Here is a 25,643-nt window from a genome sequence, read left to right as displayed (position 1 = left end):
AGATGATCTTGGATTATCTGAATGAGCCAATGTCATCACATGAGTTCTTTTAAGTGAAGGAGGGAGACAAGAGGCTAAGAGAGAGAGTGACAGAGTTAAATGGAAGAGAGAGAGAGAGAGAGAGACAATTAATGCTGTGTTGCTGACTTTGAAGGTGGAAGGGAACCCTGAGCCAAGAAATGAAGGTGGCCTCTAGAGGCTGGAAAAGGCAAGGTAACAGATTCTCTCCTAGAGTCTCCAGAAGAATTGCACCTCTGCCAACTCCTTGAGTTTTAGCCCAATAAGACCTATTTTGGAATTCTGACCTCCAGAACTCTAAGATAATACATTTGTGTTGTTATAAGCCATTAAGTTTGTGGTAATTTGTTATATCAGCAATAGCAAACGCATACACTCCCCTCCTCCTATTTCTATTGATTCCTTCCTATTTCTCTTTCCAGGGTTCCTTTAAATCTCTTTCTTTCTCTTTTTTTTTTTAAGCCTGAACTTGAAAGTTCCCAAGTTAATTAAGACAATTAGAGGGGCTACAAATTCCACAGTTAAGAAGTCTCTGCTGCTACTCTGCTCAACAGTTCCATTTGCTCTTTTGTAAATTATTTATGTTCTTTGCCCGACTGATGACTCTTAATGTCATAAGAGTATAGATCTATAGGGCCACTCGAAGATTCCACAATGAGCCATACTCTCTCATGTAACCATCCATCCAGTCATTTATACAACAAATATTTACTGGAGACTTCCACGTGCCAGGCTTTGAGCTAGTATTGGGATATAAAGATGGAAGTGCGCAATCTGTGCTTCCACGGAGACCATAGGTGTTGGGTTTTTATACTTGAGAACAATATGCATAGTGTTTTTTGTTTGTTTGTTTTTCTTTTGTTTTTGGTCCTGCAGGTGTTGTAAGATTTGTTTCTTTTTCGAAAGCAGTTGGGTATGTGGAGCCTCTTTGACTAAGTAACAAGCTAGAGGAACCGTACCCTTGTTCCGTTGTGTCTTCCAGTTTGTATTCAGACCCAGACAAAAGTTAATGTGTTTGATGATAGATAAACATGAATGAAAAACGGTGTAGCCCAGTTCCTCTTTATTTAGGATAATTTCTCCCCTCTCTTTATCCTCTTCGGTGCTGCTTTCCTGCCTGTGATGCAGGGAGCTAAGGTTCCAATTAAATCTTTGTGGACAAAAGGTACACATGACATCCCATCCCCAGATAACAGGTGGCAATAAATCCATCAGTACATCCACTTTCAGAGAAGAGTCCCGGCTGAACTGCTAACAGCTGCCAATACCTCACTGAGTACCTTGTACAAGGTGAGCTCTAAGGTAAGATGTTTTTCTCTCTGGACACATTTAATCCTTCCTTGTAATTTGTGTCTCTCAAAAGAGAATTATGCCTGTAAAGTTTACTACTGATTTGTTGACAGATTCCTGGTTTTGTTTGGTTTGTTGTTTTGGTTTTGTTTTGTTTGCTTGAATATTTTTGGTCTGTCCTCAGAGAACTTATTTTATTCCATTTTACATCTTTTAGTTTTCCATTGCTTTTCTTTTAATCTCTTCTTATATTCTTATGTGTGCATTTCTTATATATCCTAACTCAGTTTGTATTTAGATATAGCTTTTCCTTATATACAGAGAAATGAAGGGCCTTAAATGATTTACATGCATTTTCTGGTTAAAACTGATCTGGAAGTTTGGTTCCATGGGCACCCCTTGTTCACTTGCAACTGTAGTGTGGATGGTGTCCTTCTTCCAGACCTTGCCTTACAACAGAGTAGCTCAGTGCTAGGATACTTCCAACATTTGAGGCTGATATTGAACCCCAATGATAATCATTTAAAATTATTTAGTTTCTGTATTATGAAAGTAGTTAATTATAGAATAATTATAGAATAACTCAAAATTACAGAAAAGGAAAAAGAAGATAATTTGTCATTGATTATAATAGCTGACACTTGTGGGTGTACCCTTCTAGTCTAGTCTTTTAAAATGGTGCACATATATTTATTTTTTATGTAATTGAGGTCAAGCTGTAGATACAATCTAATATCATTTTTTTCTTAGCATATTAAGAGTGTTTTCTAAGTCATCAAAATTATTAGAAAACATTGTTTTTAAGAGCTACTTATATTCCACCATTAAAATGTATCATTTTTATGATACATTTAAAATGTATCACTAACATAAATAATTCAACAGTTATTAATTTTACACATAAATCTTTGGCTGCATTTCTGATTATTTCCTTAAGATAGGTTCCAAATCAAAGGGTCTACATTTTTTAGAGCCTGATATGTTTCATGACAGTAATCTATTTTAAACTTTATAAGATTAGAATTGTTGATACTACGACAGAAACAACATAAAAGAAAATGAAATTCTTCCCAGCAACTGTTATTACCTGAAGTTTAACAAAGTACTCTGACTTAATGCTGACTAATGACATGAAATCCTAAGTAGAAAACGAATCATCAGAGTTGGTATATTACTTACACAGAGTAGCACACCTTTCTGAGCAGGGGTTTATAGCTTAAACAAAAGAATATGTGTGTTTCTAGTACCATAGAGCAAGGGAAGATGGTGGGGAACATTCCTGCAAGTTAAAAAAAAAACCTGGGACTTTGTTCTAGTTTGACACTGATTGTGGGACCTGAGACACATCTCTTAGCTTCTTGAATCTCGGATTTCTCATCTGTGAGATGAAAGGCTTGGTCTAGGTCAGTGTTTCTCAGTGGGCAGCACAGATAACACTTGTGGCACATGGGCTATTTTGGGGTGGTACATAGACATAGACAGTTATTTTTTTGGCATGGCCCATAAAGTTATCTTTTTAAATGATAATATTTCAGTTTTTAAAAAGAGTGGATTTAGAGGAAAAGATTAAGTAAATAACAATACAGGTAGTCCTCAGATATGACATAAACTACTGAGGTGATGGGCAAATGTCTGATGTTTGAGAAATATAGAGCTAGGTGATCTCTGTAGAACTTGCTTAATGTGTGAGGTAGAATTTCAGATATAAAAAGCCGGTCAGCAATGCTTCCTTGGAAGGCATTCTGTGAACGAGGTAGAGTTATTCAGATGTATAAGAAGTAACGGAGACACAGGCATGGAAAAGGTTCAGATACCATCCTATCACTGGGAGTTTGGGGTTAGCAGATGCAAACTAGTATATATAGGATGGATAAACAACAAGGTCCTACTGTATAGCACAGGGAACTATATGCAATATCCTGTGATAAACCATAATGGAAAAGAGTATGAAAAGGAATATATATATGTGTGTACCTGAATCACTGTGCTGTACAGCAGAAATCAACAGAACATTGTAAATTAACTATACTTCAGTAAAATATAAACAAACAAACAAACAAACAAAAATACCATCCTATCACTTGCAACTCTTTGTACTTCTCATTTTAATAGTGAGTTTCACTTGTCTGGGCAGAATTTCTCCCAGATCCTCCTTAAAATCCTGGCAGAGGAGCCACCCCTGGCACCCTCACCATGCTCAGGGCAGTTTTGGACATTCCTCAGTGGTTGCTGAAGAAGGGGAGAGAGTCCCGGAAACTGGTGTTGCTGGTGGTGTTTGTCGCTCTACTCCTGGACAACATGCTGCTCACTGTGGTGGGTACGTTTGGGGGGCCTGGCGCTGGGGGTTCATTTGCTCTGGTTCCCAGAGGACAGCACATACCCTGTTAGAATTCAGCAGTGAAGGGACTGGAGAATTTTTCTTTTTGTGCTTGAAAACACAAAGATTGCTGGGGATTAGAAGAAATGGCAGGAAATGGAGTCTGAAGCTTGCCAACCTTTGCTGAAAGACCCCAGAGGTTCAAAGAGAAGGAGGTTCAGAGAGCATCTGACTGAATCAAAGGGGCTGACTCGGAGCCAGAACTGGCAATACTTTTCTTCCTCCACATACTCTCTTCCTAAGGCGCTAATGACTCCAAATGCCCTCTGGGATTGTGAGCACCTTCTCACCATGTTGCCTTTGTCTGCTCTGTCAAAATAACACACTTTATATGGATATCCAACTTCTTATCAAAACCTACCTTTCCTGTGGTTCATTCCCTCCCAGTCCTTCTTTTTTAGTTGGTAGTCTATTCATTTTTACATTCAGTTGTGCTGGTATGTAAATGGGAACCAACATGTTTCCCCTTCTGGGTAAAATATATGCTTTTAAACAAGCATCCTGAAACAAATGATAAATCCAATACAGTCAGTTCTTATTATTCACGGTGTTATGCTCTATAAATTTTCTGTGAACACTGGATTTAGTCTATACTAAATAATTTCTCTTCGGGGAAATACACACACACACACACACGCCCCCCCAGGCCCCCCCCATACATATGTGTGTGTGTGTACACCGTATAGATTATAATCTTAAATCTTAAAAACAACACATCCTCGTAGATTGTATTTTCTTTACAAAAGAGAAAACGAACTTCAGAGGTGTTAAGTGACTTGCCCGAGGCGACCCCACTAACAGGTGCTGAGCTGGGATTCAGGCTGTGCCCAACTGGCCCCAGAGCTGGAGTTTCTTGCACATCGCTGCCCTTCCCCACCCCATGCTCTGCATCTCTGTGTGAGAGTGAAAGAAGAAGGCAGAGCCCACCTCGTTCAACCTCAGCTGCAAAAGTGAGCATCTGGTGACTCTGTTTTCCACACTCTCTGCATGTATGTCTGAGAAAACCCGCGATGGCTTTGCGAGCATTGATTTTTGTGATTACAAACGTTGGCCAGTAGACGAATTAGCCATTATGGAATCCATGAATGAGGACCAATTGTATGATGGTTGGAATTCAGGTACTTGAGCTAATAGGATAACTCAGGCAGGCGCGGTCTTTGAGTAGGCTTCAGATCATGTCACTTAGACGCCTTCCTGAGCATGAGTCTGGACCTCATGGTAATGTCCCTGAACTGACTAGCAGTCAGAAGACAGTCTGTCCTTAGCCCTCATTACTTGTTCTTCTTAACTTTCAGTGCCCATTGTGCCCACCTACCTATATGCCACAGAGTTCAAAGTCAACACTTCTGTGTACCCTGGGCCCACCACAGCTTCCCAGCCTGCCCTCACTTCTACCTCTTCCACCATCTTCTCCTTCTTTGAAAACAACACCTTGGCTATCGAAGAAAGTGTGCCCAGTGGCATAGCATGGACAAGTGACACTCCCGGCACCATCCCCCCTCCAGTCACCGAAGCCATCCCAGCCCATGAAAACAACTGCTTTCAAGGCACAGAGTTCTTGAAGGAAGAGAACCTGTGGGTTGGGCTTCTGTTTGCTTCCAAGGCTCTGATGCAACTTCTGGTCAACCCATTCGTGGGGCCTCTCACCAACAGGTATCTCAATGGGTACAGTGCCCCACAGGGTACTCAGGGGCTCAGAAATAAGAGAATGGGCTGAGGTAGCATAAAGGTGGTTAGAAGGGATAAAGAAGGGAAAACTCACTTGTCTGCACCCCAGGGTGGTCAGCTGTTTGGGAAAGATAGCATGATATTGATAAAATGACTTGGGCTTCAGATTTTCTTAGTGATGTAATGACTATTGAGTACCAAGAAGAGAACCAGGGAACACAAGTATACTACTGGTATTATTTCAGTGCCCTGGAACATGGCTTGAATGGGGTAAGGGTAGAAATAGGACAGGCCTCTTGCAGGTTAGAGCACTGGCTTCTTAGTGCTTGTGTTTGGGATTATCCTCATGTTTCAGAAAGATATGCCTTCTGACTAGGTTATTTATCTTTTCTGGAAAAGAGGATTTGGGCCCTGGCCAACAGGTCAATTTGCATGTTTGTTTATATGCATTCACATGTCATATTCCATCTCTGTCCCTGCATTCGGAGACATGTTTTGCCATGCACTCAAATAACTGCATTTTTGTTCCCAATTACATGAAAAAATATAGTGCAAGTACACAGATGCCTATTGGAATCGTATCTTTTTTTAAATTCCCTTTTAGGATTGGATATCACATTCCCATGTTTGCTGGCTTTGTTATCATGTTTATCTCCACAGTTAGTAAGTAATTTGCTACCTCTTTTCTTCACTTCATTGATTAACTTTGATTTTATCACATGCATTACCAAGAAGAGAGCAGGGTCAAGTGAGCTAATTAGTCATCTGACTAAGTGACTTATGACACTGATTTAAATGCTTTACAGTTTTCGTTATGGGGACTAGAGCAGTAGAGGCAACTCAGTCTAGTTGGCATTTGTATATCATGCTATAAAAGAACAGATACTTCACTTCCTTCAGCTTGGGAAAATGGTGAAGGCTGTTTTAATTTGTATGCAATAATGTGTATGTGTGTATCTATCAGTAATCCCTTGAATGAGTTTAGTACAAACCTCCCATCTTTTTTTTTTAATAAATTTATTTATTTATTTTTGGCTGCGTCGGGTCTTTGTTGCTGCGCGCAGGCTTTCTCTAGTTGCGGAGGGCTGGGGCTACTCCTTGTTGCGGTGCGCAGGCTTCTCACTGCGGTGTCTTCTCTTGTTGTGGAGCATGGTCTCTAGGCACGGGGGCTTCAGTAGTTGCGGCACACGGGCTCAGTAGTTGTGGCTCGCGGGCTCTAGAGCGCAGGCTCAGTAGTTGTGGCGCACGGGCTTAGTTGCTCCGTGGCGTGTGGGATCTTCCTGGACCAGGGCTGGAACCCATGTCTCCTGCATTGGCAGGCAGATTCTTAACCACTGCGCCACCAGGGAAGCCCCAAACCTCCCATCTTTGAGAAGAGGTCATCGTATTTTGATACGTAAAGGTAAAGGGCAACTAACAAAGAATCTAAATTGGACAGTAGCAACTGGAAAATTCCATAAAAGTTCACTCCCTTCAAGGAAGGCCATTAAAGATTATAGCTTTGGAAAATAGATTTGCTAAGGAAACAAGAAAGAGAAAGACAAATAGTCTACCCAGTATCAGATAACTGTTCCCTAAAGATGGAATAAGAACAGTAAGTGAAATAAAATACATCTGGAAATTGACCCTGAGAAAATAAGAAAAGAATGAATGTGGAGTGGTGGGGGAGAGTTTAATAAAGGGGAAGGCATCCTGCTGCCTCTGCTGCCTCTCTGCTCCGAATAACATACCTTCTCCCTCTTGTTTTTCTTATTACCTTTCTGTTACTTCTCTACTTTTTCTATTGCTCTTTCTCAAATTTTCTTCCCTTCCAGCATAGGACTTGTCTCCTGTCAACCAATACTGAACAGGAATTTGTTGCGTTCAGGGCTGGAAGGTGCAAAGTGCAGGAGCTCAATGTGTGAAGTTCTGTCTGAGAACTTCAGCTTACTTGTGACGTTCTAGTTGAATCAAAGAAAATGAAGAAATTAAAGTTAGAAATCTTTATTGAACTTCTGGGAGCTCAGCCTATGCCAAACAGTAAATTAAAAACTAATAAGACACTCTATTTCATCACATGAGGCATAGTTCATTTCACAAAATTTTATGGTACACACACATGGTGCCTTGATGGTGATGGTGAAAAGTCACTGAGGTGAAAAGTCACTGAGGGAACACAAAGAATGAAAAGACATGGCTCTGTCTACGCAGGGGTTCTTAATGCTTGCCTGGGAGCCATGACAAACACCCTGCAAAATAAGATAATGCAGTGTCCTAGTGGATCCCAAACTTTTTAGCATAAGGTCCTTTCCTGATTCTCTGTCAAGAACTGATTTTTTTTTAACATTATATTTTTTAATTAATTAATTTATTTTCGGCTGCGTTGGGTCTTCGTTGTTGCGCACAGGCTTTCTCTAGTTGTGGTGAGGCGGGCTACTCTTCGTTGCGGTGCACAGGCTTCTCATTGCAGTGGCTTCTCTTGTGGAGCATGGGCTCTAGGCATGCAGGCTTCAGTAGTTGTGGCACGTGGGCTCAGTAGTGTGGCTCATGGGCTCTAGAGCACAGGCTCATTAGTTGTGGCACACGGGCTTAGTTCTCCGTGGCATGTAGGATCTACCCGGACAAGGGATCGAACCCGTGTCCCTTGCATTAGCAGGCAGATTCTTAACCACTGTGCCACCAGGGAAGTCCAAGAACTCATGTTTTGAAAGCTTTTCTTATCTACTGAACTGTATATATTAAATAATAATTATCGTTTCCATGACATAACTAGTGTTGCTATACTGAGTTAGCCTAACTCTAGCAAACGTTTGATGTTTAGGGGATCCTATGTAGCATTCCTTCAGGGTTTTTAAATACTAAAATGAGGTTGCTAATGCCCATCACTCCCCCGAAGGACCCCCAGCTGGGAAACATGCTTAATGTAATTAGGAGAGAAATGGTGGCCCATGTTGGGGCACAAAGTGAAAAAGGAATTACTTTGGTCTTCCTAAATAGGGGGATCAACCATCCTAGTTTGCCTGGGATTGAGGGGCTTCCTGGGATGCGAGACTTTTGATTTTAAAACCACAAAGGTCCTGGGCCAACAGAGATGAGTTGGTCACACCATTCTCAAAGGACATAGGACCTTGAACAGAGTGGAAATCAGAAAGCCTGGGAGAACGCATTGGAGGCCTGGCCAGGAGAGACCAATCATTTGCATGTTTGGGAGACGGTGTGCTCATGTCGGGAAGTAATGGGAGAAGATTATAAGCACAACCAAAGACATCTAATGAATGGGCAAAGGGATTCAGATTATGCTGATTCAGACACTTTGGGAAGGAGTCTTCTCTCTTTCTGTGGTATTGTCCTGGAACTGGAGATGAGACATGTCTGGACCCACCAACCTTACTACCAATGCCCTGTAATTTAGTTGTTGATAACATATTCCTGTTTGGTTCTCAGTATCGTGTATGTTAGTCTCTAGTAGACTGAATCTCTTCAAGGGCATGAACTGGATATTCTCTTTCTCTCACATCTGCTGCAGAGTACAGCACAGCTGCATGGTCAGTATTACTTAAGAAATACTCACTGATCTGATTTGGCTAAAAGATCCTCCAATATAAGGGGAAGGATCTGATTGGATCACAAGATATTATTTTCTACACAGTACCAATGGTCCTTCAAGTACACATAGCTTTTGTCCCACACTCCAGATGACCCAATGGGACCCAACAGTGGCAAAGATCAAATGTGGGTATTGCATATAGAGGATCCAGAAGTAGGGTCCAGGGACCAGTTCTCAGCCCAGGGCATTGGGTTTCATGCACAGCCCTGACTCCAGTGGACAGGATGTTGGGTTTTAAGCAGGAAATGTGGACACTCAGCCTTCCATCCACTGTGTGGTGAATCAGTTTATGCTTTGGTTTCTCTGTCTTCATGCCAATTAAAATGCAATCCTAATTAAGGGGGAAGGATTAGAAAGACAACTCCGAAAACAGGGAGCAGTGATCATGCTTTATTAAAACGTACGCATAATGGCTCATGTCTATAGTATCATGAGTCCATTTTCTGGTGGCCAGGGAATCAAAGGCATTTTTGCTAACTGGAGCATTCTTGCTATTCTCTTTGCCCAGTGTTTGCTTTTTCTGGTACCTATACCCTGCTCTTTGTGGCCCGAACTCTTCAAGGCATTGGATCTTCATTTTCATCTGTTGCAGGTAACGCCGACATCTTACACACACACACACACACACACACACACCTCTCTCACCATCTCTTACTACGATCAGACCCTATAAGATTTATATGAAGAAATTAAGGAAAATATCATCATAGTTGTGATTGTTGCATAAATTGTGATATGTATCTCTGCATAGTTGCGGAAATTGTGATTTAAAAACAAGATAATTGTAGAGTTGCTGGTAGTGCCTATAAATCCCTAAGCGTGACATAATTTTCTTTGATATTTAGATGCTGCTAGCTCAGGTCAGACCAAGCCCAAGGTAAAACTGTGACGTATGCCAGGTTTTGATTTAATGCCACTCTATGGTCTTTTCTCTGTCCCCCTTCTTACCATTTTATAGAAGGAGTAAAGTTAATACTATTGATAATACCATCACAGTTTGCAAAGTACTATCAAATACAATATTTAATGTAACCCTATGAAGCAGAGATTTTATGACATTTTACACATGAGTAAATGGGCATAAGAGCCCAGCCCACACTCTCTCCCAAGTGCTTTCATACTCTTCCTTGGGCATCCCCATCGAATAGAGCAGTGTTCTGTGTCCATAGGTTTTTCCCTTCCTTGGCCTACTCCATATCCATGGATTCAGGGAAATGTACTAGGAAATGATAAAATAATATGAAATGCAGGATCACTGGACAATGGTATTCTGCATTACCCTTCCCAGAGACTTTTGTACTTCTAATGATATTCTGAACAGAAGGAGTGAGCAAGGTGGGCATTTGGGGGACCTGTGGGAGGCAGTATTTGCAAAATACTATGGGTTAGGTTCTATAAAACCCCCAAAACTGAAACTCTAGCTAACATGACCCCTGAAGATATAATAGGGGCAAGACCAAGGACTCAGTGAGAGAGGCAGAGACTAGGCTAATTCTACCTGCCTCTCTCCTTTCAGGTCTTGGGATGCTGGCAAGTGTCTACACTGATGACTGTGAGAGAGGGCAGGCCATGGGAATTGCCTTGGGGGGCCTGGCCTTGGGAGTGTTAGGTAAGTGGCACTGGCCCCAGGTCTGGGTTCAGGAGGATGAGCTACAGCAGACTCTCCGGAGACAGCCCCAGGAGGCAGGTGTTTCTAAGGTCATGGAAGACAGCATTTTTCTTCCTTCTCTGTACAACCATGTTTTGAGTCCTTCTGAAATTCTGCCCAGGAAAAGCAGAATCTCTTTCCCCTTGGGGAGCTGAACAGCCCATAAGGGCCTGAGAATGGTCCAGAAACCTACTCTATTCAAAGGAGTGAATATCTGCATGTTAGTAGCCACCGCCTTACCGCTGCTTCCGTATGTGGCCAGTGCTTTTAACATGAGAACATGCTCTTTGTCAGGTTCTGTGTTAAATATATACATAATCTCTTTTATTCCTCACTACCACACTGTAAAAGAGGAATGATCATCCCCATTACACAGAGGAGGATAAGAAACGTTCATGGCCATCCAAGGTCACACGGCCAGGAAATGCCAGAGCAAGGATACAGACTCAGATTTTCTGAGATCGAATCCCAAGCTCCAAAGCTTATGCTTTCTTTGAGGTTCATCCAAAGTCTGGTTTAACTGACTAGTCCAACAAGCCACAAACTTTTACTGAGTACGTATTGCGTGCCAAGCACAATGCTGGCACAGAGGGGATATATAGGTCAGACGCCTCAGACATGCTTCCTGCCCTCTAGGAATTTTCTAGCTAATTGAGAAGAAAACACCAAAAATCTCTTCCCTGGCCTATACTCTGCTCTCTACCGCCACAGTGGGGAGAGGGAAGCAAAGTCCTGCTCTTTGTTAGTATCCACCTCCCCAAACACCCAAGCTAACACTTCGGTGCATCCTAGTCTCCTTTATCACCTCTCACTCCCAAATGAATAAGCCTATTAAACCCTCCTCAGCCACTTGCTCAAAGCCAGCACCTCATCACGTCTCAGTTGGAACAAGGCACCAGCCTCCTGCCTGATCTGCACGTTGTCTCCTTCCTCCAAGGTGCCGCCCGAAGAAGCTTCCTATGACCAGAGCTGGTGTTTCTTCCCTGCCAAAAAGCACTGGTCTTTCTCCCTAGCCCACAAGGCCAAGTACATGCTTTATCTGGATACACAGGGCCCTTGGCTATTTGGTCTCAACCTTCCCCACCTCTTCTCATCTCCCAAATACTCCTATTCTAGTAACAGGGACTTTCTTCTATTTCTGCTCTATCCACACTCCCTTTTCTGACACCTCTGTGTTCTTCACACATGCTTCTTCCCCACAAGTATCACCCAGTTGACAAAGCCCCTGTGGCCACCTGAACTCACTCTACTGTGATTACATAACATTTTGTGGATGGAACATTTACTTTTCACCATGTTATAATTATTTGGGTCCTCCCACGCCCACACACACATTTCTTCCACTAGAAAGTGAGCCCCTTGGAAGTAGGTCTTCTTCATCTCTGAATCCTCAAAACCTCGTGTCCTCATGTGGAGCTCAGCCCCTAGCAGGCCATCAAGAAATGCTCACTGGGTATAGGAGGACAAGTCATGCTGGCTGGGAATCAGCCCCCCATCTCTGGAATCCATGCCTGTTTTGCTTCTCTAGTGGGAGCTCCGTTTGGAAGTGTGACATATGTACTTTGGGGGAAGATTGTACCCTTCCTCATCTTGGCCTCCCTGGCACTACTGGATGGAGGTAAGTCACCATAAGAGGCCACCAGGCAGGCGAGAGCCCAGGTCAGGTTGGGAATGCATTATGCTATGGTGTCCGTGTTAACATATTTGGGTGGATCAAGGACTGCCCCATCGTAAGAGAGAGGGAGGAAGCTCAGGGAATTAGATCTGCAAGGGGTAGGGTGCTAACAATGTGGCTGTTATTGGATCCTCCATCTAATAAGTGGACACACTGAACTATTTCTCACTCCCTCTTCCTTTCTTAGCACTCCAGCTTTGCATCCTACAGCCTTCCAAAGTCTCTCCTGAGGTAAGTGGATACCAAGTTCCATTGCCAAGAGAGTGATAGAATGGATAGGTGCAGTGACCCAGGCCTGCCTAGACCATCCGTGTCAAACCATAAGAAGAAAGGGGAGTGGAGTTGGAGAAAGCAAGAACTGTACTGGGTTCCCAATAGGGTCACGTTTAGGATAGCATGAGGGATGGGGAAGGAGTCTGGCTTGATGTTGGACCAAGATGGAGGAAGGACCTTATAAAGAATCAAAGAAACCTTACTGAGTTATATATAATAACTCAGAACCAGGATGACAATGACATTGGGACCTGAGTATTTATAGTTATAATATCTCAGAGCTAAAGAAGACCTTGGAGGCCATCCAAACAATCTCTACCCCCAAAGCATACTTACGGACTGTCATTCTGTAGCAGTTAAATATCAGAGTTGGTATCTGTCTGACTCTAAGACAGAGATGGCTCTGGGAAATCTATACCAAGTCATGAAGAAAGATAAGAGCATACAGATAATATGGGAATGTTTGATCTAAGGACCTTGATTTTGTAGCCGAGTCAGATGGTAGTGTTGGTATCGTAGGGGTGCACTACTTGTGATTGGTGTCTGAAGTGGGGGGGCGATCTTGTGGGGTCTGTGCAAGCTCCAAGTAATTAGTGCCAGAATTGAATTAAACTTTAGGGACACCCAGTTGGTTCACAGAGAATTGGAGAATTGCTTGGTGTGAAAAAAGCCCACCCATTTGGTATCAGAAGTGTTGTAAGTAGAGGAGTGATTTTCCTTTAGTACCTTTTGGAATAATTTTGATTTTTAGATGGTAATGTTCTATGTATTCAAAAAAGTATTTTTTTTTTTTCTGGCTGGCATACCAGTACTATATTTTATTCATTCTTCTATATTTGGGCATTTAGGTAGTTTCCAGTATTTTGCAGCTACAAATAGTGCTGCAATGAATAACCTTGTGTATAGGCATTGTTATAGAGTTGGAGGTAATCTTTAGAGTAGATTTCTAAAAGTGAAATTGTTGGGTCAAAGTGTTTATTGGACTGCTTTATGTACACTTTATGATTTAGATCTGTCTCTTTACTTGAATTATATATGAGAGAGGGCATGATCTTTTTAGTTTTAGTATCTCTGAATATTGCAATCCACCCTGTGTGGATGCAGAGAGGGTTATCATATCAAAACTCTTAAATCTATTACAAGATAGAATGTGGTAAACACCAGAGATTAGGACACAGTACTCAGGAAATTTGAAAGAGAGAGAAGTTCCAGCTCCTGAGTCAGGGAACACTGGAGAAGAAGGAGCCGTTTAAGCTTGACCTTGACGAATGGGTGAGGTTTGGACCTATGCAAAGGAGAAGGAAGGGAGTTTAGGAAAAGATAGCCATGACAACTGAGGGCCTGCCTGTATGCATGGAAGGAAGGTAGATGCTAAGTTTATCTGGAATGGAGTTTTTTGAGGGGGGCGGGATGTTATAATTGGACATGTAGGCTGGCATTTTAATCTAGATGTTCAGGCTCCTTCGGCCACACCAGTCCGGTATAGCTCCACACGGTCAGAACAGAGCATTCAGGAAGCTTGAGCAGCTTTCTGAGTTGTTACCACTAGGCTCACCTTTGGGGTTCAGCACTCTGCCTGTGGTCCTTCCTGGATGAATATTGGTGCTGGCAAGATCTAGTGGAGAGGCCCGAGGCCAGGAGTCCAGACACCTGTTGTCCAACGTTGGCCTTGCTGACAATCCTCTCTGATCTGGCTGATGGTCACTCAAAGGCAGGAATCATGTCTGGAATATGTTGTCCTACTCTTCGTGACTGCCTTGCACACGGGGGCTGTGCGGCCACCAGCTCACTCTGTGACATTGGGCAAGTCACCTCCTCTTCTATGACGTGGGTGTCTGGTCTCTCCAGTAAGGGAGCCGACGTAGACGGTCTCTGAGGTCCTGCCTGCACGCTCTCAGATTCTGTGAAAACAGGAGAGATGCATACAAATGGAAGTTTTTTGTTGCCCATGTTCTCAGAGTGCCAAGGGGACTCCTCTCCTCACACTTGTCAGAGACCCATTTATCCTGGTGGCTGCAGGTAAGCTGACATTGCCTCCCTTCGGGCTGGGAGAGTCTGAGCTTCAGGGCAGCCTTGGGGGCTCACTGAACCATCTCCCCAGGCTCCCTCTGCTTTGCCAACATGGGGGTGGCCATGCTCGAGCCCACACTGCCCATCTGGATGATGCAGACCATGTGTGCCCCTGAGTGGCAGCTAGGTAAGTGACCTCGGTCCCCAACTCGGGCTTGGGCAGAGATGCGTGCTATGGGCCCTTTCTCAGGTAATCGGCAAGCATCATCAGGGCCAGGTCTTCAGAGTCACAGAAGGACAGTGTGCTTCCTTCACAGAATTACCTTCCCTGCCCACACCTGTGAGTCAAGCCTGATTTAGTGGGCAGTCCCTTCAAGAGGCAGGCCGAGGACCAGTTCTCTCAGGGTTACTAGAGAGGCTGCCTCCTGGGCTTGAAGTCCTAAAAATGTCTGTCCAATAAAACATAACTCTCAACTTAAAAAAAAAAAAAAAAAACGGAGAAGAAGAAGAAAATGAGAAGCAGGCTGAGAAGGGCAGGGTTGGGGGGCGTTGACGGGTGGTGGAGGGGCAACATACCTAGCTGGGTGGATGAATAACTTCTAGTCAAAAGACCTTGGGTTTTTATTTCTGCTCCATTGAGTTGCTGTGCACACTTGTGAAAATCACAACTTTCTGAGCACCACGTCTCTCATCTCTAAAATGGACATCAGAATACCATCTAGTTCAGAGGGTAAATCGGAGGAACCAATGACATAATCTGTGGCAAAGCTTTGCATCCGTAGAATATTAACAAGGCACCACCGTTACCATCACTGATACGTTCTTCTTTCCCACTCCCTGTCCCCCAGATTACCCTTTTGCTATCTTTTTACCTCTAAAAAGGTGCTAATGGAGTATATTGTTCTGTGAGGGAGGCCTCTGGCCTCCTCTGCTCCATGGAGAGATGTCCTCATGACTCATCTGAGCTTAGAGAGCAGGCTCTGGACCTTTCCAGGAAGCCTGAGGAAAGGGGACAGAGAAGGTTACGTGCAAATGGCTCAGTCGCTGCAGGGAGGAGAGGCTTAAGTGGCCAGAGGGGAAACTGACAAGAACCTGATACAGCTTAATATACAATGAAAAGCACTAAATCTAATTTTTTAGGGGACCAGGCTAAGCAAGGCTCCCAGCTGCACTCGTAGCCCTAAATTGAATTTTTCTGGGCTGCAGCTGCCTCTGACCATGACAGTTAATTGAGTTAGTTGGTGCTTGGTGCAAATAAACATCCCCTGCCTCAAGGCTCTAGCCGCTCAGGCTCTTGGGGCAGAGGGGCAACCAACCTTGGCTCAGAACGGCCTCTCTCCAGCCCTTCTTCACCCCACAGAAATATTAAGAGCATACCAGCCATCAGCCAGTAACTGGTGAATTGCTGACTTTGGGTTTAATTGTAAACATCCTGACAGTTTCTGTTAGGCAGCACTGTTTCCTGTCAGGGTACAGAGAAGCAGAGAGAGGCTGGTGAGTCACAAGGAAACTCACAGGCCTGATGCCACCCAGTGCCTTGTGCAGGCGAGGCTGCAGTAGAAAGCCCTCAGGAGAGTAAGTGAGAGACTGAGAAGGCCTTGTCCTCCGCCATCCCTTACAACTTTCCTCAGTGCCCTCTGCATCTGTAAGTCTAACTTCAAATGTTCTCACCTGGAGAGTGTGTTAAAATTCAGATTGCGGGGCCCCATCCAGGAATTCAGCAGAAACAAGCTTGCATTCCTGGTGAGTTTCCCAGTGAGGCTGATATGGCGTCAGCGAGCACACTGAAGAATATTGCTTTCAATGCAGAACCCTCCCCAAGTTCTTGGGAGGAACAATTTGTAGTGTGTGACTGAACATTTTCCAAGTGGCCCGTTGTGCGCCCGCGACTCTCACCCCGTGGAGGAAAGAGCTCAGGCTTTGGAAACAAGCCCACCTGGGTTGAAATCCTGACCCAGCCACTTACTGATTGTGTCCTTGGATAAGTTACTTAACGTCTTCAAAGTCCACTTTTTTTCATTTGTAAAAATGGAGGCACTTTTCTGGTTGTTTTCAGGGTTAAATAGGTCTTTGTATTCTAAAGGCACAGTGCCTGGAATAGAGGATATAGTCAGGAAATCACTTTGACAGTCACAGCTCTGTGTAATTCCCCACCCCTTGAAGATATGCTGTGAAATATATATGTGTCTGTAGACATATAGTCTGGAACACCTCTTTTGCACAAAATGCTACTGAATTTGCAAGCTATACTCAGATCCTAAAGAACAAGCCACTGAGGAAAATCGCATTCAGGAAATCCCACGTCACTTAAAATGATGTCAAGGAGATGTATCTAGGAGGCCTGTGAGCTTGGTACAGGTGCCCATTTCCAGATACCAGGTAGGCGATTGAGTAGCTACACTATTACATTTTTTAAAAGCAATTAAACAGAAACACATGGTTACAGTTTGAAACAGATTGCCACCTGTACAGATAGACTAGACAAACACACTAAGGTGTGTTTCACCTCCAGCCCACAGAAGAGAATATTAAAAGCAAACAAGACCTCAGCCAGTAACTGGTGAATTGTTGACTTTGGGTTTAATTGTAATCATCATGACAGTTTCTATTAGGCAGCACTGTTTCCTCTCCATACAGAGAGGCAGAGAGAGCTGGTGAGACCCAAGGAAACTCACACCACTCATTCCATGCAGTTCTTTATGCCAGAGCCATCTGTGCTGCCACGCTGCTGGTGGGGTGGTGGAAACACCTGGAGGTGGAGGGAGAAGGTCTGGGTTCAAGTCCTGACCCTGTTACTCCCTGGTTATGATGATAATAGTTAAGGCCGATGCTCAGAGAGCACTTATTCTATGCCAGGCGCCTTGCAAAATGGTCGCTTTGCATTATCTCAATTAACTTATAACTAACCTATCTGGTACCAATTATTATTATTCCCATATTTTAGAGATTTCTTAATCTGACCCAATTTCCCATTAGCCTCCCAAATCCTGGGTCTTGTGGAAGTCCCTGCCATCAACAAGTGTCCCTATGCCCTCAGCCTCTTTTCTCTGAACACTTCTTTCATCTTCTTGCCCCGAGACCTGAATGTTTTCTGAGAACACCATTTTCCCACAGCCTTCCTGATGGAAGTTCATGTTCCTTTAGGCTTTGCTTTCTTTCGCTGCTTCTGAATCATTTCTTCTTCATTCCCCTTCAAAGGCCCTGACTCCCTTGAAAATCGTGTCATTAGATTATACCACCCCACCCTTCTTTATTGCAGTTATCAACTGACCCCTGAGTTATCCCTTCTCACTCATTAAATCCACCAACACCCGGCTCACATTCATTTCACCTTTATTCCTGTCACCACTTTTGGTGACTTCCATATCCAGGTGGATAACCTTACCAACATCTTGGCCTATTCCTTAATCTACTCTCTTGCAATGATCTTCTTCTCTCCACCTTAACCAATCAAACCTTTATATAATATTGACCTTGACCTCACCATGAATTGTAGCTTCTCTGAAATTTCACTTCCAAGCAGTGTAGTTATCACCTTACATATTCCCTGCTCAGGTATTCTAATACCCCTATATTAACACATTTTGGCTACACTGGGATCACCAGTCCATTCAATTCTTTCTCTGTTTCCCTCACTACTCATGTCCTCTCTTCTTTCTTTACTCAGCTTGGAGTCCATCGTGATGAATCCACATCCATCATTAATGTCACTCCTTTGAAAGCATCGTTAATTTCTTTGCCCCACCCGCTCCCTCTGGGGTTGTCACATGGGAAGCCTTAACTCTGGTTAAGCCTATCTGGTTGCCGACTCCTTGCCTGCACCTGAGCAGTGACATGGGGCTGTAGGAAAACACACACTAGGTCGGCTGTTGGTCTCACCTTATACTTATGGCCACAGATCTAAAGTGGGTTTTCACACTGTCCAACAATCTTTCTTTAAGTCCCTAGTTATGTTCTTCCTACTTTCCAAAAGGACTGGTTTACCCTTCTCCATTCAAACCTCCTACACATCCTCATCCCTTCACCTTCATCATCCTCAACTCCCAGTCATTGAGGAAACAGAAACAACATGAAGGGACCTTGCATGTTCTCATCACTACATATACTTACTTCCCCGTACCTGTGCCTACATCCGCTGCCTTCTCTTAATGGTTGGAACATCCCAGCTCCTTCAGAGGTCAAACTTCTTTTTTCTTTTCTTTTCTTCTTCTTTTTCCTTCTGGATTCCGTCTCCTCCTACTTCATTGGCTACTCCTTATCACCTTTTCTATCTCCTTCTCGTTTGTTAACTTTTAAAGGTAGGAGTCCCAGAAGGCTAAGTCCATAGATATCTATTCTTCTATCTCTGATCTTTCATGGGTGATCCCAGCCATTCCCATGGCTTTAAGAACTAATTGGTAAACCAATTAGTCGAACCCTTATGTCTGTGGGTAGGATCTCTCCTCGGAACTCTAGACTTGTCCACTCAATGGGTCTTCCTATTTGCATTAAGTGTTTTTGTTTGTTTGTTTGTTTTTCTTGCTAAAAGCCTTCTGTTTTGGTTATTCAGTTCTCAGCTTAAATGTTACCTCCTCAAAGAAGCCTTCCCTGATCCCCTAAATCTAAGTTAGCCCTTATTCCTGGTCACTCTTCCATACTGCCACATTAAACTTTCTTCACAGAACTTATCACTTGTCAAAATTATCTTTTTCATTTATTTGTTTACTTGTTTATTGTCTATCTCCCTCCCTTGGAATGCAACCTCCCGGGAAGCCAGGATTTTGTCTATTTTATTCACCCTTCTAATCCTGGTCCCTAGAATACCTGGTACATAGTAAAAACTCATTAAAAATGCTACATGAATGAATAAATGAAAGAACAAATCAATGATACTCAGAGAGGGTAAATTCCCCATGGTCACAGAGCTAAAAAGTGGTCAAGCCACAGTTTGAACTCAGCACCAAAGCCCATGTTCCAGGGTACCTGACTCTACTGTCACAAAAAAACAATGTGATAAGGGCTTCAGTTTACAAAATCCTTTTACATACATTTATCTAATTTGCTCCTTAATGTAATTTGGTATGATAGAATCACAGCTTTGTTTTTAGGACTCTGCGCTTCCACTGCAGGGGGCATGAGTTCGATTCCTGGTCAGGGAACTAAGATCCCGCAAGCCTTGAGGTGTGGCCAAAAAAAAAGAAGTCACTGTCAGAGCAATAGAAGGGCAGGTAAATAGCAAGGCAGGATTTTACTTCCTAGGAGGTATGTAAGTCTTTCTCTAAAGCTCATGCTCTTATGCTGATAATCACGGGTATTTTATACATGAGAATGGCTCATCAAAGCCATTCATCAGGAAGTCCAATAGGGGAGCTAAAAACACGTTCAATGTGTTGAAGCTAAACACAGCCCTACTCTTGAGGAAAGCAGAGTGTGGAGCCCTATGTCATCTGCTCTGGGTTTGCACAAGGATCTCCAACCCACAAAACAAAGCGGTTTGGGATCCTTGAAGGTAACAGGGGGACTTCACTGTCCTGTAAGAAAAAGTGTTTTAAAGTAGCTGGGCACATTCTAAGGTAAGGGCCTGTGTCTTTCTACAGGTCTAGCTTTCTTGCCTGCCAGTGTGTCCTACCTCATTGGCACCAACCTCTTTGGCGTGTTGGCCAACAAGATGGGTCGGTATGTAGCCTGGGGATCTGGGAAAAGTCAGGTGGGAGAGTCTTCTGAGGTGTTCCCTGCACCTGGGATGATGAATAATAGCTTCTCTGAGGTTGAAACTTTAGAACAAGTACACACAGATAAAAACTGCCCACTGGGAGGATGGGGATGGGTAGATGGTAAGGGCAGTATAGAGAAAGGATGGTCCTGAGCTGGCTGCTATAGAAGAGGCAGTGAATACATGAGAGACAACCTTTACTATCCAGATGTTTGTTGTCCAGTTAAAGAGATAAAATAATTCCACAGAGAACAGGTATGAAGAAAGCAGTACCTTGGGGCAGTGGTTGTCAAACTATATTCCATGGACCCCCAGGGAGCTCTACAGGTGTGCCTCGGAGGCCACCAAGTGGAAAGGGTTGGGGACTAAGAGGTATGAGTCTGGTTCCTGTCCCTCCACTACAGTGAGAACACCTTGAATTTTACCATTGGAGTTCAGCACAAAGATGTTAAAAATAAGTTTAAAAACCATTGCCATAGGAAATCAGAGAAGGAAAGAAGTTTGGTATATTTTGTGGTTTTTGAGATGGACCCTGAAGACCAGATAAAATATGAATAGGTGAGAGGTAGGCTGAATCGGGAAACAGCAGAAATTAAGTTTGAGGATTATCCCCATGGGGCAAGTACCTTCTGAGTCAGCTGCTTCCTCTTCTAAGGGAAGGAAGAATATGTCCCATTGCTCTTCATCTGCTTCTACTGGAAAGAGGTGTGGAGTCAGGGAAGAGGTGAGGGGCCAGGAAGGGACAGGGCAAGGGCTCACCTGGGCATAAACTGGTCCTGTAGAGATGTGTTTATCTTCTCATATCCTAAGGGGTTCCTGGAAGTAGGGGTGGTAGGAGTGGCCAGTGTGTTGGTGATGGGGTGGCAGATGGAAGGGATCTCTCCCCTTTGCACTGTTTAATGATGGCTGTTTTCTTCCAGGTGGCTGTGCTCCCTCATTGGGATGGTGGTAGTAGGTGCCAGCTTGCTTTGTGTAAGTATAATAAGGTCTTGTTGACAGAGAGAGAGAAACCTGGACATTTAAGGACCACTTTCCTTTGAAATGAGCAGAGGGTTGACTTGGCAAAGATTGTCAGAAAGACTGTTTCTGTGTAGGTAGGAATTTAGCACGGGGGGAGATGCCACCAGTCATCCCATTGAAAGGAGGTGGGGAAGGAGAGGGAGAGGGCAGTGGGGCAGCTGGAGACAGAGGTCTGAGGCATTATGGATGGGCACATGAAGGAATACATGTGGTATCTATTTCTGGGATCTGTAAACTGGTGCGTTTTATGCCTTCATTTACTCATCTCACCCTGACAGGACCCCATAAGCCACCAGGGGAACCATTATCTGTGCTTCCATCTCTAGCACCAGAATATTTGGTAGAGGAAGAAAGAAAAAAGGGCTCTTCCATTTCCAGGAGTCCCCTTCAAGCTCTCTGAGCCTTCATTTTCTCTTCTCCACCCTAAGGATCAGAAGCACACTTGCCTCGTAGGCTTGAAGGAGAATAAGATGGCTGTAAAGCACTGAATACAGTGCTCAAGAAAGGCTGGAGGTCCGCATCGGGAGCTCAAGCTCCGTGTTCAGTCCCGGCTTTGTCACTTGCTCCTCGTGTGACTTTGAGCTCGTTACGTCACCTCCCTTTACTCTGTATCTTCATCTGTGTAAAGAGGATTCGGATAGCACCTCACAGGGTTACCCACACCAACTGCAGCCGTGTCTGGCATGCAGTGAGCCCACAGTGAATTTTAACCAGTACTAGAGATAAAATAGAAATAGCCCTTGAGGATTCACCCCTAAAATTGTTTATTGCCACTAACATCTAAATGGTATGTGAAAATTCTAAGGGGTGAGTGTGCTGGTGTAGCAGGTTTGGGTGACAGATGCCCAGGGAGGGAGGTAAGGAACCAGCAAAAGAGGAAAAGAAGGCTTCCGTGGGGGATGGATGGGGAGGGCAAGAGAATGAGTTTCACAAGCTTGCTGAAGCGGCTATGCAAAGCACGCCACCTGCCCTGCTAGCTTATAGGTAATTGGTTGTTGGCATTTCTTTCTTGTCTTCTTGCTCCACTGGCTCCCAATTAGGGTTTAAGTAAAACCTCTGGATGATGTTGCAAATAGACAAGAGAGGAAACTCCACTCAGTGAAGAGTGAGGGTGGAAGTATGTGTCTGGGTGGAGGGGGTAGAGGAAGGGGAGGAAGAAAGAGTCCATGCAGCAGAAAAGGGCCATTGTTATGGTTTCATAGCGTCAAATCTGAGGTTCACACTTGATCTTACCACTTACGTTCTGTAATTCTCGATAGGACATTTAACCCAAATGGCACCAATCTAGTTTTCCTATCTTTAAACGGAAGTAAAGGTTCTTTTTCATCAGGAGGTATAAGAATGCACGGAGATAATGTCTGTGGCACATAGCGCCTGGTCGATGACGCGTTTTTGTAGGAAAACTCTTTGTTTTTGTGCTGCTCCCACCTGACCCAGCTGGACTCCTGATGGGCTCTTCCTCCTTTCCTGCTGCAGATTCCTCTGGCTCGTAATATTTTTGGTCTCATTGGCCCCAATGCAGGGCTTGGCTTTTCCATAGGTAAGAAGTGCCCTTAAAGGAAACAAGAGGCCCCTGAATGTTGGCTTTGGGTCAGATCAGAGGGGGTATATGGAAAGGCAGAAGAAGCAGGAGAGCGGCTGGCGGGGGTATGGAGAGATGGGCTCATAACTCCTGGTAGGAATGGGTGTCAGTTCTGAGGGGAGGACAGACAACAGGCAAAGGCAGTGGACTAAAGGGGGGAGGAAAAAGGGGGATGCCACAAACAGGGAGGGGGACTGTGGGTAGAGCTGACCACGGTGTCCTGCTTGCTCTGACCACAGGCATGGTGGATTCCTCTATGATGCCCATCATGGGACACCTGGTGGACCTGCGCCATGCCCCGGTGTATGGGAGTATCTATGCCATCGCTGATGTGGCTTTTTGCATGGGCTTTGCAATAGGTATGTTGGTGGAGGGATAGGGGAGCACCAGGACCTGGTACCCCACTCTCCCTTTATCTACTGTTTACCAGGTAGAAGAGGCTGGTTCTCCTAGGGCTCTGGAGATATTTGACCCTGGGACATCCCCTGGGTCACCTGCTGCCCCTAGCATGGTGTCCTCCGTGTGATCAAGACTCAATAAATACTTGTAGTTTTGCTTTATTCCTCGCAGGCCCATCCACTGGGGGTGCCATTGTGCAAGCCATTGGCTTCCCCTGGCTCATGGTCATCATCGGGGTCATCAACATCATCTACGCTCCTCTCTGCTACTACCTGAGAAGCCCCCCAGCCAAGGAGGAGAAGCTTGTAAGGGGCTCTGACTACTGCTGAAAAAATAATAATCTTCTGTTTCTTTCCATGTCTCTCATCCCTTTTTATCCCGTGCTCTTATTTCCTCCCTCTTTGATAGGCTCTCTGCTTTGCCATGTTTTCTGATGCCCCTTTCATCTCTCTCTTTCCTTTGTGCCCTTCCTTATTTTCCCTTCTCTACACAACCACTTTCTCTCTTACACTGGTCAGTTAGGAAGGGTCCTAAGTACAGAAGGAAAATGGGATGCTTGTAAAGTTTTGGGGTCAAGAATCATCAAAGGCATCCTGTATTTGCTGTAGTTACCAGCAAAGTGTGAATTACCAAATCATGCCCACAAAATGGACAGAATTCTACTGGGCACATTCATTCATTCACTTACATCTGTTATCGTCCTTACCACGTCATTTCTTAAAGTACAAACACCCCAGAGAACCACAGCATATGATTTTAGTTAATAAGATACTTTCCTCTTACCACAGCATGAGCACCCTGAGGGTCTGGGTGGGTTAGGGATGGATGTGGAGGATGCTTAAAGGAGCAAAAGAAGACGTGAAAGTCTGATGGGAGGTGGTGCCCATTTCGGCTGGCTCCCTGCTATAGCCTGTACTACTGCTAAAAGGATTCAATTAAAAGCATATCAGATGATTGTCTTGACTAGGTGACTACACCTTGGTCCCTTGGGTGGCCTATGCACATACATGAAGAAGAGCAAGGGTCCTTTGCTGGTTTCTTGAGTCTTTTCTGTGCAGCACTAGACTTGGATGAGCTAGTTGGGGAAGGGGATGGGGAAGCTGGTGAAGGATGCGCAGTGATTTCTCTTCCTGCCTCTTGCTACAGGCAGTTCTGAGCCAGGACTGCCCCGTGGAGACCCGGATGCACGCAGCCGAGAAGCACATGAAGGAATTTCCTCTGGGGGAGGACAGCAGTGAGGAGCCTGGCTGTGAGGAGTAGCAGCAGAAACTGGTCCCTGGACCTTGTCACGTGAGGCTCAGACTTCAGTGACCGCCTCGTTCCCTGGACGCGGATCTCCACGGGCTGTTCTTCACTTCTCTCTCCCCTGGTGTCTCCTTTCCCCTCCCTCCCATGCATGCTGTTTCCTGGTTCTCTCCTCACCTGTGTCACCTCTAGCTCTCCCTCTAAGCTTTGATGCCTCAGCTAGCCCACCTTTTGTGGGAGGACAGAGTGATGCTTCCTCCTCGGTTTCTGTAAGGCGGTGTGGGTTCTGCGAGGGGTGACTCATTTCACAGAGGCGGCAGTGAGCGGTGTTCCCTGACACCAGTGGGGTGGCTGACAAAACTCATTTCATCTGTTATCTGATTTTCTTTGGCACCTTCCCAACAGACTATAAGAGTTTTGTCCTCTGTTGCTCGACATGGCCCTCCCTGACTTTTCCCAGATGAGTTGAGAAAGTGTCCTCAACCTTGTATTGCTGCCACATCGCCAGTTTGGGAAATGTTTGCCTGGTTTTTATAAGCTGAGTATTTTCTCTGTGGCCAGACCTACAGCTGCTGAAGTGAGTCTGCCCTCGGTGAAAGGAGGTCTCCTATTTTCCTCATTACTGAATGGAAAGGAAAAGGGCCTGCTTGTCTTATGCTTGAGTTACTGACTTTCTCATGATTTCCCCTGTGGGTTTTGTCTACCTTTCCTTAAATTTCTTAGATTCTTAGAAATAAATGTAGGAGGACAGAAAACACAGTCTATGAGCTCTAAGATTTCATGGGAACAAGGGTAAAGCAACTGTCCTGGAATCCCTTCCAACTCGGGTTTCCTAACACAAAGATTCTAATGAGACATTGTCCACATTTGCTAATGAATAAGTTGTTCCCTGATTCAGACATGGCAAACTAGACGCTCTTTTACAGAAAAAGACAGTGTGTGGGCAAATACAGGAGGTACTATAAATATTTTCACATTTTTCTACCTTTTTGAAATAATTACTAAGAGATGGGGTTTCCAAGATATGGGAGACACAGCACCTACCCTTAGGTAGTTTTCCATCTATCTGGGCAAACTGGATATACATTGAATAAAAACAATCAATACTGCAAGTGTGTATATACACTTGTGTTCAAGTGTAAAGAGGCAGGGTTGCTCAG

The 25,643-nt window shown here is 44.3% G+C and overlaps 1 protein-coding gene across 4 annotated transcripts; it reads left to right on the top strand.

The window, feature by feature from the left end:
• Positions 1-200: 200 nt before the first annotated feature.
• On the top strand, positions 201-25,643 carry SLC18A1 (solute carrier family 18 member A1). Of its 4 annotated transcripts, XM_027092027.1 has the most exons (16): positions 201-1,320; positions 3,443-3,625; positions 4,981-5,338; positions 5,958-6,016; positions 9,448-9,531; positions 10,456-10,548; positions 12,116-12,205; positions 12,450-12,493; positions 14,494-14,554; positions 14,637-14,732; positions 20,122-20,200; positions 21,158-21,209; positions 22,734-22,797; positions 23,079-23,198; positions 23,410-23,543; positions 24,385-24,498. In XM_027092027.1, the coding sequence occupies exons 2-16, from the start codon at positions 3,502-3,504 to the stop codon at positions 24,496-24,498; spliced, it is 1,572 nt and encodes a 523-aa protein (XP_026947828.1). In that variant the 5' UTR covers positions 201-1,320; positions 3,443-3,501. The 4 variants fall into 4 exon arrangements, with proteins under 4 accessions (XP_026947828.1, XP_026947829.1, XP_026947830.1 ...); XM_027092028.1 differs by lacking the exon at positions 201-1,320 and having other exon boundaries at positions 3,502-3,625; positions 24,385-25,643; XM_027092030.1 differs by lacking the exons at positions 201-1,320; positions 3,443-3,625 and adding an exon at positions 4,374-4,635 and having other exon boundaries at positions 24,385-25,643.

Source organism: Aethalodelphis obliquidens, unplaced genomic scaffold, assembly GCF_003676395.1.
Source record: "Aethalodelphis obliquidens isolate GAN/ISIS:26980383/991018 unplaced genomic scaffold, ASM367639v1 scaffold74, whole genome shotgun sequence".
Taxonomy (NCBI): Eukaryota; Metazoa; Chordata; class Mammalia; order Artiodactyla; family Delphinidae; genus Aethalodelphis; species Aethalodelphis obliquidens.
This window is presented reverse-complemented; position numbering and strand designations above follow the sequence as displayed.